This window comes from Homarus americanus, unplaced genomic scaffold, assembly GCF_018991925.1.
Source record: "Homarus americanus isolate GMGI-L3 unplaced genomic scaffold, GMGI_Hamer_2.0 scaffold37678, whole genome shotgun sequence".
Lineage (NCBI taxonomy): Eukaryota > Metazoa > Arthropoda > Malacostraca > Decapoda > Nephropidae > Homarus > Homarus americanus.
Genome location: NW_024725520.1, coordinates 568,637 through 587,408, shown reverse-complemented (window position 1 = coordinate 587,408; position 18,772 = coordinate 568,637). Strand labels below are relative to the sequence as shown.

At 42.3% G+C, this 18,772-nt stretch overlaps 1 protein-coding gene across 1 annotated transcript; it reads right to left on the bottom strand.

The window, feature by feature from the left end:
* Window positions 1-456: 456 nt before the first annotated feature.
* Window positions 457-11,293, bottom strand: LOC121865174 (regucalcin-like). Its single transcript, XM_042364485.1, has 7 exons — window positions 11,162-11,293; window positions 9,429-9,606; window positions 8,407-8,619; window positions 4,084-4,187; window positions 3,702-3,816; window positions 3,232-3,347; window positions 457-1,008 (listed from the first exon to the last, which is right to left on the bottom strand). The coding sequence occupies exons 2-7, from the start codon at window positions 9,589-9,591 to the stop codon at window positions 745-747; spliced, it is 975 nt and encodes a 324-aa protein (XP_042220419.1). The 5' UTR covers window positions 9,592-9,606; window positions 11,162-11,293; the 3' UTR covers window positions 457-744.
* Between the last annotated feature and the right edge of the window lie 7,479 nt (window positions 11,294-18,772).

The window sequence follows — 18,772 nt, the reverse complement described above, 5'->3', positions numbered from 1 at the left end:
TAAACAAAGGCGATAAAACGAAGGTAATTAACTATCCAACCAGGTACGAACTCGTAGCAACGGTTTCAAATTAGACAAATTTAGATTTAGGCGCAAGATAGGTAAACACTGGTTTGGAAATAGAGTAGTGGATGAGTGGAAAAAGTTATCAAACATCATTAACTCGAACACGCTGGATAGCTTCAAATATAGGTTGCGCAGATATAGGAGCGATAGGGGTTGGGTGTAGACGGGACTGCCCAGTATGGACCAATAGGCCCGCTGCAGTTTCCTCCATTATTATGTGTTCTTACATCCTCTGTGGTACCCCCGTGTCTCCAAACAGCCAACCTATAGCAAACCTATCCACCAATGATGTCCGTCATGACCAACACCGTTGCCGTTTGAAGACGGGGTGTAGAACACATTTCCGTAACTACCACTAGCGTGGAATAGGTTCGACAGAAGAAAAACTCATTTGTGGTTTTTACATTTATTTAAGTCTCGTGTTTTTGAAGCAGGTAACACTTACAGTCAACCAGGTACTGTACTAGTAATATATGCCTTACCGGTAAATTTGTAACTATTTAGATAAATGCAGAATATAGCAAATTACAGCCCATATCAAGTGTAGAGGGAAATCGGTGCCACACACCCACATCCCATTATTGCAATTTTAATTAATAAAAACAACTAACAGTTCATATTAAGTATATAACTGGACCCCACAAGTTTTTTCATGCTACTACAGTACAGTCTTTACATTCATCCTGTCAGCTTTGCTTTAAGCTTATCCATGTTAGCTTTGAAGTTAGTTGGAGGATTACCTTTAGTGCCCAACCCAGTGATAGCAAAGGTTCCCCCAGCAGATGGGTTGGAGGCGATTTCTTGAGGGGAGAGTTTGAGGGTTCCTGAGGTGACGTACAATGTGGAGTAGTCTTTGCCACCCCAGCACACAGACGTCACATTCTTGGATGGCACAGTCACCTTACGAATCACTTTACGTGCTTTAGGGTCTACACAGATGACCTGATGAGAGGTAAGTTTTATGTCATTATGATCCATAAAATATTCCTTCGTTGACTATTATAGAATTGTTCAATCACTAAAAAATTACTAATAAGATTATGGCACATTTGACCCACACATGTTGGTATTTAGTATTATATAATTATACACGTACTATTAGCAAAGTGCAATAAAATGATAACGTTTATTATTATGTATGATAGCAAGCAGTGGGTGGCGATTAATGGTAGGAAAACGTCATGTGTACCCGTAACAAGCGGGGTACCACAGGGCAATGTATTGGACCCGTTGTTGTATGTTTGTTTCATAAATGACATGCCAGAAACTATACGCTCCTTCATACAAATGTTTGCGGACGATGCCAAGTAATTCAGGGAAATTAAGAACCAAACAGACTGTGAAGAGCTGCAGAAAGATCTCAGTAAGCTTCAAGAATCGTCAAAGAAATGGCTGCTACGATTCAATGTCATGAAGTGTAAAAGGATGCACATGAGTCGTACTAACGGTAAAGAGGCATATCATATACCCCAATGGGACGAAAAAACTGCATTAATAGGGACTGAATGTGCAAAGGATCTGGGTGTGTATGTTGACAATGAACTAAAGCTCTTGGGTCATTGCAAGAAGGCGAATCAAGTAACTAAACTAGTAGGTCTTATAAGATCATTCAGATATCTTGACGGTCCGTCCCTCGTAACGCTTTTCAAGAGTGAGGTGCTTCCCCGCCTGGGGTACTGTCAACCCGTCTGGTCCCGAGATATGTTAGGGACTGTCACTTGACTGAAAATTTCCAAAGGAGGGCCACCAGACTGGTGCCTGCACTCCGGCACCTCAGTTATCCAGAGAGATTAGAGCGCCTGCAACTGCCTAGCTTATTCTACAGACGGGCGAGGGGGACCTAATAGAGGTGCAAAAACATCTCAAACGGCATTACTCAGATGAGTGTCCATTCCTGGAGTAAGCAGACGCCCGCCCCACAAGGGTCACAGCTCAAGGTAGAAGAAGCAAAAAGTCCAGAAAACTGGAAGGCAAACTTTGTCAGAGTGAGAGTTGTGAACTCTTGGAACAATCTGCCAGAGAGCATTGTGACGGCACCGAGTGTGAGCTCTTTCAAGACCAGACTTGACCAACGCTGGAGCAGGTACAAATACATTCAGGAGCTAGTTCATGCCCAGTACTTGCCAACAGTGTTTAACAGACATTACCGACCGCCAAGCGGCTAACGAGCCGATCAATGGCGAAGAGGATAAAAGTAAAAAAAAAGCCACCCCGCAGTGTAGGTAACACAGTAGGCACACCAGTGTAAGTAACACAGTAGGCACACCAGTGTAAGTAACACAGTAGGCACATCACAGTGTAAGTAACACAGTAGACACCCCACAGTGTAGGTAACAGTCGACAACCCACAGTGTAGGTAACACAGTAGGCACACCACAGTGTAGGTAACACAGTAGGCACACCAGTGTAAGTAACACAGTAGGCACACCACAGTGTAAGTAACAGAGTAGACACACCACATGGTAATTAAGACAGTAGACACACCAGTGTAGGTAACACATTAGACACCAGTGTAGGTAACACAATAGACACACCAGTGTAAGTAACACAGTAGGCATACCACAGTGTATGTTTCAGAGTAGACACCACAGTGTAAGTAACACAGTAGACACACCACAGTGAAACAGAGTACACACACACCACAGTGAAAGTAACACAGTAGACACACCACAGTGAAAGTAACAGTACACACACACCACAGTCAAAGTAACACAGTAGACACACCACAGTAACACAGTAGACACACCACAGTGTAAGTAACACAGTAGACACACCACAGTCAAAGTAACAGTACACACACCACAGTCAAAGTAACACAGTAGACACACCACAGTAACACAGTAGACACACCACAGTGTAAGTAACACAGTAGACACACCACAGTCAAAGTAACAGTACACACACCACAGTCAAAGTAACACAGTAGACACACCACAGTAACACAGTAGACACACCACAGTGTAAGTAACACAGTAGACACACCACAGTCAAAGTAACAGTACACACACCAGTCAAAGTAACACAGTAGACACACCACAGTAACACAGTAGACACACCACAGTGTAAGTAACACAGTAGACACACCACAGTCAAAGTAACACAGTAGACACACCACAGTAACACAGTAGACACACCACAGTGTAGGTAACAGTATATAGCACTCACCTGGCTCCCACCGAAGCAGGCCACCCACAAGTTACCCTCCACGTCTATGGTCATCCCATCAGGAAATTGGTCCTGGAGTCCTGCGGCCTCGTACTCCAGTAGTACACGCTGGTTACCTGGAGGAGGTATTGTGTACAGTACACACCACCATTTATACATGTCTCGACTTAAACACATTTCTACTTGAATATACCTCCACTTATATAATTATGTTTTCACTTGTATATACCTCCACTTATATAATAATGTCTTTATTTATATATACCTCTACTTATTTGTATCCACTTACATATGCCTCCACTTATGTACACCTTCACTTATGCACACTCGTACACTATCCGTACACCCAGAGCCACACCTCCCAGCCAGTCTAAATTTACAACCTATAGTAACTCCCAGTCACATCTCCTAGCCACATCCCCCACTCTGTCACACCTCCCAAGAAACAATAATGAAGGAATATATCATACTGATGGTGCCGGCAGCGTCGGCATAGTCGAAGTAGTAGATGCTCTTGGCGGGGGTGTCGATGTAGTAGAAGGTCTTCCTGTCATGACTCCAGGCTAGCCCGTTAGATATTGTCACCTGCAACACACACAGAGGTTATGTCTGCCACTGTAGTGTTTATGTCTTATATTGTACACACACACACACACACACACACACACACACACACACACACACACACTTTGAATGTTTATGGTGACAGCACGATATATGTAAATTGTGTAATAATTTATTTTAGATAAACGTTTTGAGGAATCTTATAAAGTTAAACACATTAAAGACATAATTATCCCATTATGAATATCTAAGTAGTAAAGACTAGTTGCGTTTTAAGTATTTACCTACCTTCTGTACCCAGCTGGTGAAGACAAGGTCATGGTCGTACTTGAACAAGGAGGAAGTGTTGAACTCGAGTAACTCACCCTTCTCATCCAGGGGGCCCATCGTGCCTGTAGGGAACAACCGAGGAAATGTATGGTCATCCACAATGGTCAGCTGTAACACACTGTCTTAACACTAACCTACAAACACACACACAACAAAGTCTCACTTGGATAACAACACTAGTGGCTCCCAAGGCCATTTGGACCAGGTTTCAGCATTGATATCTATTTATGTCTTCCCGTTCTGTCTATCTGACCTTTTCTTTCACCCACGACGGGGGAGGGGTAGGTGATGGAGAGGGGGTAGAGGGTGCTCGGGGTGAGGGATCGAAGTAATATGAGCATCATCTTATCACGCCCTCGACTCTTCAGGCTTCTACGCCCTTAACTCATGAGACATAAAGGCAAGCATGAACTTAGCATGCTTCCCTGTTGGGCGCTGTAAACGCATCTGCGCTTTACCTTACACAAGGATGTAGGGAGGTGCCCAATAAAATAAATAAATAAATAAATAAAATAAAACTTGCACAATCTCTCTCTCATGTCTGATAAGCTTCCCACTTTCTCTGAAAGAAATGGACTTTCACTATTCACAAGAAGGGGTTACATCCCACTTAACAATTCCTAAATAGAGGAATCCCAAATATACACAATTCAAGAATATAAACTAGCATAGACTAGAGAACAAAATAACATCACAACTTAAATTATCCAATTAAAGTCAATGCACACAAAAATACTAATACCAATTTCTCCTAGTTATACAATATAAACCTTGGCAGGAACCACCTCCTCCTTCTAGTTATACAATATAAACCTTGGCAGGAACCACCTCCTCCTTCTAGTTATACAATATAAACCTTGGCAGGAACCACCTCCTCCTTCTAGTTATACAATATAAACCTTGGCTGAGACTTTCTCCTTCTAGTTATACTATATAAACCATGGCAGGAACCACCTCCTCCTTCTTCTGAATTTATACTATACTAAACCTTGGCAGGAACCACCTCCTCCTTCTAGTTATACAATATAAACCATAGCAGAACCACCTCCTCCTTCTTCTAGTTATACAATATAAACCTTGGCAGGGGAACCACCTCCTCTATTTCAGATTATACAATATAAACCATGGCAGGAATTGCCTCCTCCTTCTTCTAGTTATACAATATAAACCTTGGCAGGAACCACCACCTCCTAGTTATACAATATAAACCATAGCAGGAACCACCTCCTCCCTTCTAGTTATACTATACTAAACCTTGGCAGGAACCACCACCTCCTTCTAGTTATATACAATATAAACCATGAGGAGCCACCTCCTCCTTCTAGTTATAAAATATAAACCATGTGAGAACCACCACCTCCTTCTAGTTATAAAATATAAACCTTGGCAGGAACCACCACCTCCTTCTAGTTATACAATATAAACCTTGGCAGGAGCCACCACCTCCTTCTAGTTATACAATATAAACCTTGGCAGGAACCACCTCCTCCTTCTAGTTATAAAATATAAACCATGGCAGGAACCACCTCCTCCTTCTAGTTATAAAATATAAACCTTGGCAGGAACCACCACCTCCTTCTAGTTATACAATATAAACCTTGGCAGGAACCACCTCCTCCTTCTAGTTATACAATATAAACCATGGCAGGAACCACCTCCTCCTTCTAGTTACTAAAATATAAACCATGGCAGGAACCACCTCCTCCTTCTAGTTGTAAAATATAAACAGCAGCAGGAACCACCACACCTCCTTCTAGTTATACAATATAAACCTTGGCGGAACCACCACCTCCTTCTGGTTATACAATATATAGCAGCAGGAACCACCTCCTCCTTCTAGTTATAAAATATAAACCATGGCAGGAACCACCTCTTCCTTCTAGTTATACAATATAAACCTTGGCAGGAACCACCTCTTCCTTCTAGTTATACAATATAAACCTTGGCAGGAACCACCTCTTCCTTCTAGTTATACAATAAACCATGGCAGAACCACCACCTCCTTCTAATAGTTATACAATATAAACCTTGGCAGGAACCACCTCTTCCTTCTAGTTATACAATATAAACCTTGGCAGGAACCACCTCCTCCTTCTAGTTATAAAATATAAACCATGGCAGGAACCACCTCTTCCTTCTAGTTATACAATATAAACCTTGGCAGGAACCACCTCTTCCTTCTAGTTATACAATATAAACCTTGGCAGGAACCACCTCTTCCTTCTAGTTATAAGAAATATAAACCATGGCAGGAACCACCACCTCCTTCTGGTTATAAATAAACCACTTGGCAGGAACCACCTCCTCCTTCTAGTTTGCAAAATACCAGCACCAGCAGGAACCACCACCTCCTTCTAGTTATACAATATAAACCTTGGCAGGAGCCACCACCTCCTTCTAGTTATACAATATAAACCCTGGCAGGAACCACCTCCTCCTTCTAGTTATAAAATATAAACCATGGCAGGAACCACCTCCTCCTCTAGTTATAAAATATAAACCCTGGCAGGAACCACCACCTCCTTCTAGTTATAAAAATATAAACCATGGCAGGAACCACCTCCTCTTTCTAGTTATACTATATAAACCCTGGCAGGAACCACCTCCTCCTTCTAGTTATAAATATAAACCTTGGCAGGAACCACCTCACTCCTTCTAGTTATTATATATAAACCCTGGCAGGAACCACCTCCTTCTAGTTATAAAATATAAACCTTGGCAGGAACCACCTCCTCCTTCTAGTTATAAAATATAAACCTTGGCAGGAACCACCTCCTCTTTCTAGTTATACAATATAAACCTTGGCAGGAGCCACCTCCTCCTTCTAGTTATACTATATAAACCCTGGCAGGAACCACCTCCTCCTTCTAGTTATAAAATATAAACCATGGCAGGAACCACCTCCTTCTTCTAGTTATACAATATAAACCTTGGCAGGAACCACCTCCTCCTTCTAGTTATAAAATATAAACCATGGCAGGAACCACCTCCTCCTTCTAGTTATAAAATATAAACCTTGGCAGGAACCACCACCTCCTTCTAGTTATAAAATATAAACCTTGGCAGGAGCCACCTCCTCCTTCTAGTTATAAAATATAAACCTTGGCAGGAGCCACCTCCTCCTCCCTAGTTATACTATATAAACCCTGGCAGGAACCACCTCCTTCTTCTGGTTATACAATATAAACCTTGGCAGGAGCCACCTCCTCCTTCTAGTTATACTATATAAACCCTGGCAGGAACCACCTCCTCCTTCTAGTTATAAAATATAAACCATGGCAGGAACCACCTCCTCCTTCTAGTTATAAAATATAAACCATGGCAGGAACCACCTCCTCCTTCTAGTTATACTATATAAACCTGGCAGGAACCACCTCCTCTTTCTAGTTATACAATATAAACCTTGGTAGGAGCCACCTCCTCCTTCCTATATAACCTGGCAGGACCACCTCCTCCTTCTAGTTATACTATATAAACCCTGGCAGGAACCACCTCCTTCTTCTAGTTATACAATATAAACCTTGGCAGGAACCACCTCCTCCTTCTAGTTATAAATATAAACCATGGCAGGAACCACCTCCTCCTTCTAGTTATATATAAACCTGGCAGGAACCACCTCCTCCTTCTAGTTATAAAATATAAACCTTGGCAGGAACCACCACCTCCTTCTAGTTATAAAATATAAACCTTGGCAGGAGCCACCTCCTCCTTCTAGTTATAAAATATAAACCTTGGCAGGAGCCACCTCCTCCTTCCTAGTTATACTATATAAACCCTGGCAGGAACCACCTCCTTCTTCTAGTTATACAATATAAACCTTGGCAGGAGCCACCTCCTCCTTCTAGTTATACTATATAAACCCTGGCAGGAACCACCTCCTCCTTCTAGTTATAAAATATAAACCATGGCAGGAACCACCTCCTCCTTCTAGTTATAAAATATAAACCATGGCAGGAACCACCTCCTCCTTCTAGTTATACTATATAAACCCTGGCAGGAACCACCTCCTCTTTCTAGTTATACAATATAAACCTTGGTAGGAGCCACCTCCTCCTTCTAGTTATACTATATAAACCCTGGCAGGAACCACCTCCTCCTTCTAGTTATACAATAGAAGCCTTGGCAGGAACAACCTCCTCCAAGTTATACAATACGTATAAACCCTGGCAGGAACCACCTCCTCCTCCTTTTAGCTGTACAATATAAACCTTGGCAGAACCCACCCCTCCTTCTAAAGCTGTCTACCCATTATAATTTCCTATATAAACAGCAGTGGCTCACCTGCCCACAGTCGTCCTTGAGGATCACACTTAGCATCATTGAAGTGGTCATCAGTGGTGGTCTGGATAACCTTGGTTTTGATGGTGTGAATGTCTGGGTCAGAGGTAGACCAGCGCACCACAGAGAGCGCCTTGCCCAGACCCACCACCATCAGCTCTGGGTCGTCGTGCACGGGGATCACCATACTCACGACCTCCGCCACCCCGCCATCATCTGTACCAATACACACTTTATTTACTCTTACTCTACTATAATATCGTGCACCCCCACATTCCATCTTCTGGTGTTACTCAAAGTGAGTGCAATGCAAAAGGTGAGGGTGGTACTCCTTCGTTGTTCTTTTTATTAGTTTGTTTTTATTTTTTGTTTGTTTGTCTCGGCAATATAATAATAATAATAATAATAATAATAATAATAATAATAATAATAATAATTAACGGTTTATTGAAGGAGCATAGCAGCCAGAAGGCTGAAAATACTGTATACAGTTACATAATTGGGGAATGGGTTTCGATTTGCAAATAATATACAAGTAAAATAAGTGATACAAATAAGATATATAATAACTAGATGGGGAAAAGCTCAAACTACAGGGCATCTGATGTACTTTGAGTTTGGATACAATATTTCATGACATGACATGGGGGTGGTTTACAATGTTCATGGCACACGCATGCACACGCATACACACACACACACACACACTTTTTACTTTAAAATTTATCCTTTTCACCACTGATCGGCTCTCTAGCCGCTTGGGAGATCAGTCACGTCTCTGTTAGGCACTGTTGGCAAGTGCTGGGAATGCACTGGTTCCTGAATGCATCTGAACCTGCTCCAGTGTTGGTCAAGTCTGGTCTTGAAAGAGCTCACACTTGGTGCCGTCACAATGCTCTCTGGCAGATTGTTCCAAGAGTTCACAATTTTCACCCCAAAAAAGTTACCACACACACACACACACTCAAACATACCCAAAGACAGACAGACAGACAGAGACACACACACATTGACAGGCTCCTCACCTAAATTCAATAACTGATGTCTTCCGGTGTTGATAAAGTGTCGCCGAAGAGCTTTATCGAAGACGTCAACATAGAGGAGAGCTTGAAGGTCCTCCTGCCAGTGTGGACCTTCACCCAGCTTCATACATGGCACGGGCAGCTTCTCTACCGTCTCGCTTGTCATAGCTGCTTCTTCAACCTACATAATCATAATGTGTCTTAATTAAACATACAGGTGATATAATCCAACAATTAGTAGGGTAGTGTATGGACTGATTAGTCAGTATACAGGCAGGTGAGTTAATATATGGGTTGGCGAGTCAATATACAGGCAGGTGAGTTAATGTACAGGTTGGTGAGTCAATATACAGGTTGGTGAGTCAATATACAGGTTGGTGAGTCAATATACAGGTTGGCGAGTCAATATACAGGTTGGTAAGTCAATATACAGGTTGGGGAGTCAAAATACAGGCTGAGTCAATATACAGGTTGGTGAGTCAATATACAGGTTGGCGAGTCAATATACAGGTTGGCGAGTCAATATACAGGTTGGGAGTCAATATACAGAGTCAATATACAGGTTGAGTCAATATACAGGTTGGGAGTCAATATACAGGTTGGTGAGTCAATATACAGGTTGGGAGTCAATATACAGAGTCAATATACAGGTTGAGTCAATATACAGGTTGGGAGTCAATATACAGGTTGAGTCGAGTCAATATACAATATACAGGTTGGCGAGTCAATATACAGGTTGGTGAGTCAATATACAGGTTGGTGAGTCAAAATACAGGTTGGCGAGTCAATATACAGGTTGGTGAGTCAATATACAGGTTGGTGAGTCAATATACAGGTTGGTGAGTCAATATACAGGTTGGGGAGTCAATATACAGGTTGGTGACTCAATATACAGGTTGGCGAGTCAATATACAGGTTGGCGAGTCAATATACAGGTTGGCGAGTCAATATACAGGTTGGTGAGTCAATATACAGGTTGGGGAGTCAATATACAGGTTGGTGAGTCAATATACAGGTTGGTGAGTCAATATACAGGTTGGCGAGTCAATATACAGGTTGGCGAGTCAATATACAGGTTGGCGAGTCAATATACAGGTTGGCGAGTCAATATACAGGTTGGCGAGTCAATATATAAAATGCAATGAGATAACACCCGGACAAGCAAGTAAGAAATAAAGCATACAGTACAATCACCAATGGCCCCATTTCGGCTGATCCGAGACCTAGAGGTACGGGCTTCGCGCGTCACCTGGAGACGGAATGGGGGAGAGGGGTGTACAGTTGTTGCAAAGGTGAAAAAAATACATTAACGCTGAAGATTCGTCATCCCAGTTTATTTCACCTTAAGTTTAACCACCCTATCGCTATCTTAACCTAACGTAACGCTACCTTAACCTAACCTTACCTAACGCTACCTTAACCTAACCCAATCTAAACTTAACCTAACGCTAACTTAACGTAATCTAACCTAAGCTAATACTAACCCAGTCTACCTAAAAATAACTCTAATCTAACCAATTTTAACACTAAACAATCCTAAGCGAACCTAATGCTATTCTAACCTAACACTAACCATATGCTAACCCAACCTGATGCTTACCTAACCTAACCTAATGCTAGCATTAGAGTGATTAATCTTCCGGTAAAATAAGCTGAGGGTACTGTACAGGTGATCCGGCACTATCAAATATCTCGAGAATTTTCAAAATTGACTATTGTTATGATAATTAAAATACCTTGAGTGTGTAGTATGTAATGATGGTGGTGGACTGCAACACACTGAGGCTCGGCGTCTCCTTCTCCCTGGCCTCACCTCATATCAACAGTTAGGTGGAGTGGCCGGGTGTTGCCCTCACCTTACCTCCCTCCCTCACACCTCATCTCACTACTCCTTAACGCACGTTTTTCCCATTAAGATATTTATCATAATATTAACTAGCACTTCTCAGTATCATACAAATAATAAGGAAAATATTAATCATTATTTTATGAGAAATATTACCGAATATAATGAATTGTATATTATAGGCTAACCGGCAACTTTGCTCGGTAACTGCTTAACCTGTTTTACCAGTAGTGATAATACACTGTACTTATTGCTAGTGATATATCATACCACCCATACTCTATACTTAATGCTAGTGATATATCATACACTATACTTATTGGTATATATCATGCACTGTACTTTTTGGTACAATCAAAATAGCATACTTATCAGGGGCGGCTCCAGGGAGAGGGGGGGGCGCTAGCGGTCCGGACCCCCCCAAATTCACCAGAAAATTCCAATACATTTTCTTTAAAGTATTATTGTAATCAGATATTTTTGCATGGTTAAAAGTAATTACCATTGACTCAATACCTTTGAGTATTGAGTCATGTTACGAGCTTCCCTGTGTCAAGTTTGATTGATAAGAGATAAAGTGTTGAAGTGTGTTGTTGTTTTATCTAATCTGCTCCTCCCTTTCTCAGTCAGTTATCTTACACCACCCATTGTTTAAAGGCATCAAGGTTAAACCAAGAGTAAAAGCTGGAGTTCTCTTCGCCAAGGATATACAGGTAGAAAAGGTTTTATCTTCCCCAAATAAATCTTTAAGATCTATTGTGTCAATATCCAAAATAAACCACAGATTATATTATATTTTATTTTATTTTATTCGGTATATATTCGGGAAAGTTGGAAGAGACGGTTATCACCGGAAGGAGCTGATGGAATTGCTGCAAAATTTCTGGAAATGTTATTTACATGATATTAAATAAGAAAATGGAAACAACAATGCACAGAACCTACCTAGCCAAGCTAACCTTACTTAACTTCCTAACTGGATCCCGTAACAGCAAAAGAAGCTTACCTTAATCCTAAGTGGATCAAGTGCAATATAGAGAAATATATGTGCGTCAAGTGCAGTACAGAGGAAATATTAAAGAGATAAGAAATTTTGCATCAATAACATAACTGTATGTACTATAATTGATTATATGAGCTATATTTGTATTAAGGGTTTATGTGAGTCCTAAGGGGGACATTCCTGGATTGGGGAGGGGATGATTTATGTCACTTCATCCCATTAAGATGTTTTTTTTATCTCAATAAACGTATCAATCAATCAAGTGCAGCGATGAGATCCGACTGTTACACTTACAATAATTTTTCTTTAAAAATCAGGACTTTGCCCCTTTTTGGACACTTGCGCGTCCTTCCAATAAGTCCATGGTAATGCGAGTCCTTTACACTGCACTACATCTCCCGTGTCGCCTGCATCTCATTGTGCGCCTAGGCAGTAGGCAGGCTAAGCGTCCCCTAACCCCTCCAGGGAGAAGAATAAGATAAGGCAATGGGAAAGTAAAGTTTATTAAATTGAAAACAAAAGAAAATTATGTAAATATTTACGTTATTATAACCCTTGATAAGATCCTCCAGTTTTTGTTTTACTTGTTAACAAATCTGAAATCACAAATTTATAATTTAAGAGTGAACGAGAACAATGGACGCCACTGGAGAATAAGCAACAAAATATTTACGGTAAATAAATTATTTATTCGCGTACAAAGCACGTAGAGCCGTAAAATTACTGCCCTCTGATCATTTTTTGTCATATTTTACCCCCAAATCCCTCTTTTTTCATACCCTGCCTACTACAGGTGATTTATGATTGAAGGTGGAGGGAAATTATATATATATATATATATATATATATATATATATATATGCTGATAACCACAAGGAAACAAAAAACACGGCAGGGTCGTTCACAGATGTTGCACATGTGGAGGGCTCCATCTAGCGCGGGAGGAGCAGCGGCAGCGTCTCTGCGGCGTTTGTGCTTGCCTGCCTCGGTTTGCAGTCAGACTAACTCTAAAGTATTGACTCCTCGTGTGGTGCTCCTCCAAGCGTTACAGTGTGGAGTAATCGTCTCCCAGGTGAGGGGTCGATTTGGCATGTTTTCAGGTTTGTCTTAAGACTATCCTTATACCTTTTCAGTTACCTACCAGCATTACGTTTACTATTCGTTAAGTGACTGTAAAGTAGCTGCTTTGGCAGTCTACTGTCGTACATGTGGGTAACATGGCCATTCCAACGTAGTTCATGGATAATGGTAGCCTCGATGCTCCTACAGTTGGTGTCAGCGAGAAGACTGGCATTTGTTCTCTTGACTTCGCAGTGAGGATGGAATGTAGACTATGTTGGTGAAAGTTTTCAAGTGTCTTGAGGTGCCTCCTGTATGTGACCCATGTATCGCTGCCATATAGCAGGGTAGGGAGGACCACTGCTCGTAAGACGTGCAACTTTGTAGATAATTTCAGCTCCCTACAGCTGAAGACATGGGTACGGAGTCTGCCAAAGGCTTGAGATACACATCTGATTCGACGTTGAATCTCTTTATCGATTTCCGCGGTGGTGGACAGATGGGAGCCCAAATACTGAAAGTGGGTAACAGTAGAGAGGGTAGTACCGTTAAGCTGGATGGATGGTGGAGGTGTGGCTGAACCAGGGGCAGCCTGAAAGAGAATCTGAGTCTTATGCACATTCACCTCAAGGCCGAAGTGTGCATACGCATCTGCGTAGGTGTTCAGGATCTCCTGTAGGTCGCGTTCAGTGTGAGCGACAAGGGTGAGGTCGTCTGCATACTGAAGTTCAGTAATGGAAGCTGCCAATACCTTTGTTCCTGCCTGGAGTCGTCTTATGTTGAAAAGACCCTTCATCCGGTACTGGATGTCCACCCTGCTGGCTAAATTGGCACTGGTGTCATGGTTACAATGGCATGGTTAGTCTGTTCAACACTTAATTATTCATATTATGCTACACCGCATACTATCATCCAAAGAACATCTCTTGAAAAATTGAGCCAATTCTATAAACCACAGTACTTCTGGTGGTGTATTGGTCTCGGTGTTTGTTTCATAAATGACACGCAGGGACTACACTCCTCCATACAAATGTTTGCAGACGATGCCAAGTTATTTAGGGAAATTAAGAACTAAACAGACTGCAAAGAGCTGCAGAAAGATCTCAGTGAGCTTCAAGAGTGGTCGAAGAAATAACTGCTAAGATTCAATGTCACGAAGTGTAAGAGGATGCATCTGGTACATCCTAACGGTAAGGAGGAATATCATATGACCCAATGGGACGAAGAAACTGCATTAATAGAGACTGAACGCGAAAAGGACCTGGGAGGTGTATGTTGACAATGAAATGAAGTTCTCCTGCCAGTGTGAGAAGAAGGTGAATCGAGCAACAAAACGAGTAGGTCTTACAAGAAGGTCGTTCAGATATCTAGACGGTCCGTCCCTCGTAACGATCTTCACAAGGTGCTTCCCCGCCTAAGTTACTATCACCCCGTCTGGTCCCTGAGATAAGCTAGGGACTGTCAGTTGATTGAAAATGTCCAAGAAAGGGCCACCAGAGTGGTGCCCGCACTTCAGTTATCCAGAGAGATTAGAGCGCCAGAAATTGCCTAGCTTATACAACAGACGGGCAGCGGTGAATTAATCTGAGGTGTATAAGCATCTCAAAGGGTACTCACTTCTCAGTCGAGAATCCATACCTGGAGCTGGCGAACGTCCGCTCCACAAGGAGTCACAGCTCAAGGTTGAAGAAGCCACAAGTCCAGAAAATTGTGAAGACAAACTTTTTCGGAAGTGAGAATTGGGAACTCTTAGTACAACCTGCCAGAGTGTTGTGATGGCACCGAGTGTGAGCTCTTTCAAGACCAGACTTGACCAACACTGAAGCAGGTTCCGATACATTCAGGAGCCAGTGCATGCCCAGTACTTGTCAACGAACCGATCAGTGGTGAATAGGGTTAAAGTAAAGTAAAAAGTACGTGTTAATACCAACATAAATCATATGGCATTGTTAATAATAAATGTTACTCGCAACAGTTTCATTTACGGGGTTTCATCACATTCCTGCCAAACCTGTCATAGGCAGATTAAAAGAAAAATATGTATATTTGGTTAGTATACTGTACATGATGTACAGTAGGCTCTCACCAATAACGTTTAATAGGTGCCTGAAAAACACCGTTATTAGCGAAAACGTTATTTGTGCGACATTAAAATACATGTAAAAAGGGTTTATTGGTGCCGCCGCCACAAGAATTTCACCCATTTTTTCCCCTTGAAGCCCTCCAAACACTTTTTGTTAGCTGAAATAAAAAGAATTGCTATTCAATCATCAAAATAAAGAGTTTGAGTAATATAACACTTAGTTTTTGAGGTGCTTGGTGTGATGATTGTTCCGTATCTGAGGGCCGCTAACACTTGCACTGTCTTTCATTCTACAAGTTAACCATTTCACAAGAAAATGCTCTGTTATCACTAACAACCTGTTTCTACCGCCTTTATCATTCATAGCTCGCCTCGCATTTCCATCACTACCGAAATATTTTTAGCCAGCACAATACTCTTCTTGGTCTCCTCTAAGTTCCTCTTAATATTTTGCACTGTAGACTCAGGACAGTTCAATTTCCTCACTTTAAAAGTTCCCAGTCATTCAGGTGGCAAATCACTCCCTCCACCACCTCCCCTAGCCTCCACAGGCAAAAATGCGTTAGCCATTATTGATCACCGACCCTAACAACCACTGGTTATAGTGGCGAAAATCTCACAGGTGGGCGCAGCGCTGTATTCCACTGAGAGTGCGTGAGAGTGAGGCGGAGTGGACAACTACGTCATCAACACGGCGGCAAACAAATGCTATCATTGATGCGCTCGGACGCTTTCCGCGAAATTTCCGTTATTCAAGAGAATCCAGACGTTATTATCGAAAATGGGTACCTATTGTAACTTACCGTTATTGTCGAAAACGTTATTGTGGAAGTCTTTATTGGCGAGAGCCTACTGTAAGACTTTCTAGTGTACGTTGTGCTGCTTGTGCAAGACACTTTATACTGTACACCATGGAAGACTTTCTACTGTAAGCTGTGCAAGACACTTTATATTGTAGCTCATGGAAGACACATTCTACAATAAGAATTTACAACCAATGTGTGAGTTACTACCAAGCACAGGCAGACTGCTTGCTGGGGTGTATTAAGTGAAGTACACAGGCCGACTGCTTGTTGGAGTGTGCTTATTAAGTGAAGCGCACAGGCACAGTGCTTGCTGGAGTGTTTGTTAAGTGAAGCACACAGGCACACTGCTTGTTAGAGTATGCTTATTAAGTGAAGCATATAAGTCAATGTCACAACACTTTTGACACAAAATATTGTCTTTCTTAACCTGTGTGTTTATTGACTTTTATTGTTGCTTGTTTAAGGTGGTTTGATGTTGTTTGTTGAGTCGTAGGTGTGTTTAATCATCTTAAGTCTCTGTCTATCCTTAAGTCAATTACAGTGGTATGCTGTGGATTACTGACATTACCAATACCTAATGCCAGTCAAGGTTAATCAGTTCTAATAATTCCATAAATGTGTAGAGGGTTCAGGTGTGTGTGTGTATGGTGCCCCAACATTACACGCAACCCACAGTGCCCTAACACCATACACAGTGCCCCAACACCATACACAGCCTACAGTGCCCCAACATCACACACAACCCAGTGCCCTAACACCATGCACAGGCCACAGTGCCCCATCACACACAGCCCAGTGCCCTAACACCATACACAGCCCACAGTGCCCCAACACCACACACAGTCTACAGTGACCCAACACCACAACAGCCCACAGTGCCCCAACACCACACACAACCCACAGTGCCCTAACACCATACACAGCCTAGTGTCTCAACCACACTCAGCACCTCAACACCATACACAGCTCACACATGACAACGTTATTCCATCTGGGAGACTAAATGACGTGCGTAATTGTTTGCCGAGTCTTCGTTAGTAGAGTAGGATCCGACTTGGAACATGAAGCCATGCTTCCGACGTAGATATACTGTATAGTCACGTCATGGGAACACTTAACATAGGGTGATGCCTCAAATCTCAGTGCTATGTAATGATTGGGTTGACCAAATTTATGGTGAATTTTGCAATACCATAGTCCATACCAGGTACTGTAATACCATAAATGCTACAATTATAATTTTCTGTAAGTAGCATTTAAAGAATAAAATGGGTTGTGCCTCACTGAGCAATGGTTTTCAAGTCATCCCACAGAGATGATTTATGTTACCTGGCAGTAAGAATTATATCCTGTAAGGCTGTGGCCACCTGAGTGAAGGATTTATAGGAGTGCATAGAGTTGTTTGTCACAAAAAGGTAATTAATTCGTAATGTGATAGTTCACAGGTCACTGGGACACAAATTGGAACCTGTGAAACACGTAGCTTGGACCTGCCGGTTCCCATCGAAAGATTTTTAGCTGTAGGCTTCGTTGGTCGGACTCCCTATAACACCCTCCCCTCTGCTATTGTATATAAGTTCATGCACTTGACCAGTTTGTTAGAATGTCAGTAAAGCTACATCTTCCAGTTCGTGGTCTGTCTCTCTGGATCAAGTTTGATCAATTCAATTTGTAACATTAAGGTGTGTTGTATTTTACTGTGCAGCATTCTTACAGTGATTCATGTTGTTTTGTTGTTGTTATGATGTTACTACTATGCTTCAAAAACCTAAGGTATTTAAATGCATAACAAGGTTAGTAACACACACACACACACACACACACACACACACACACACACACACACCATCATACTTGCCATTTCCTTGCACACACCATGGGTGAACGACATTGAGAGAGTGACTGCGAGGGAGTGAGAATAGGGGAGTGGTGGTGAGGAAATGACTGCGAGGGAGTGAGAGTGAGGAAGTGACTGCAAGGGAGTGACTGGGGTAGTGACAGCGAGGAAGTGACTGTGAAGCAGTGACAGTAAGGGAGTAATGGCGAGAAGTGACTGCAAGGGAGTGACAGTAGAGGAGTGATGGTGAGGAAGTGACTGTGAGGGAGTGACAGTGAGGAAGTGACTGCAAGTGAGTGAGTGGGGTAGTGACAGTGAGGAAGTGACCGCAAGTGAGAGAGTGGGGTAGTGACAGTGAGGAAGTGACTGTGAGGGAGTGATGGTAAGGAAGTTAATGTGAAGGAGTGATGGTGAGGAAGTGACTGTGAGGGAGTGACAGTGAGGAAGTGACTGCAAGTGAGTGAGTGGGGTAGTGACAGTGAGGAAGTGACCGCAAGTGAGAGAGTGGGGTAGTGACAGTGAGGAAGTGACTGTGAGGGAGTGATGGTAAGGAAGTTAATGTGAAGGAGTGATGGTGAGGAAGTGACTGAGGGAGTGACAGTGAGGAAGTGACTGCAAGTGAGTGAGTGGGGTAGTGACAGTGAGGAAGTGACTGTGAGGGAGTGACGGTGAGGAAGTGACTGCAAGTGAGTGAGTGGGGTAGTGACAGTGAG

Bases quoted from the DNA above. Each gene is read 5' to 3' on its own strand.
- LOC121865174 (XM_042364485.1), bottom strand. From the start codon at position 9,591: ATGACAAGCGAGACGGTAGAGAAGCTGCCCGTGCCATGTATGAAGCTG. The intron at 3,348-3,701 runs GTATGATATATT...TACCTCCTCCAG, and splicing joins CGACGCTGCCGGCACCATCA to GTAACCAGCGTGTACTACTG. The intron at 1,009-3,231 runs GTGAGTGCTATA...ACCTCTCATCAG, and splicing joins CCTGCTTCGGTGGGAGCCAG to GTCATCTGTGTAGACCCTAA.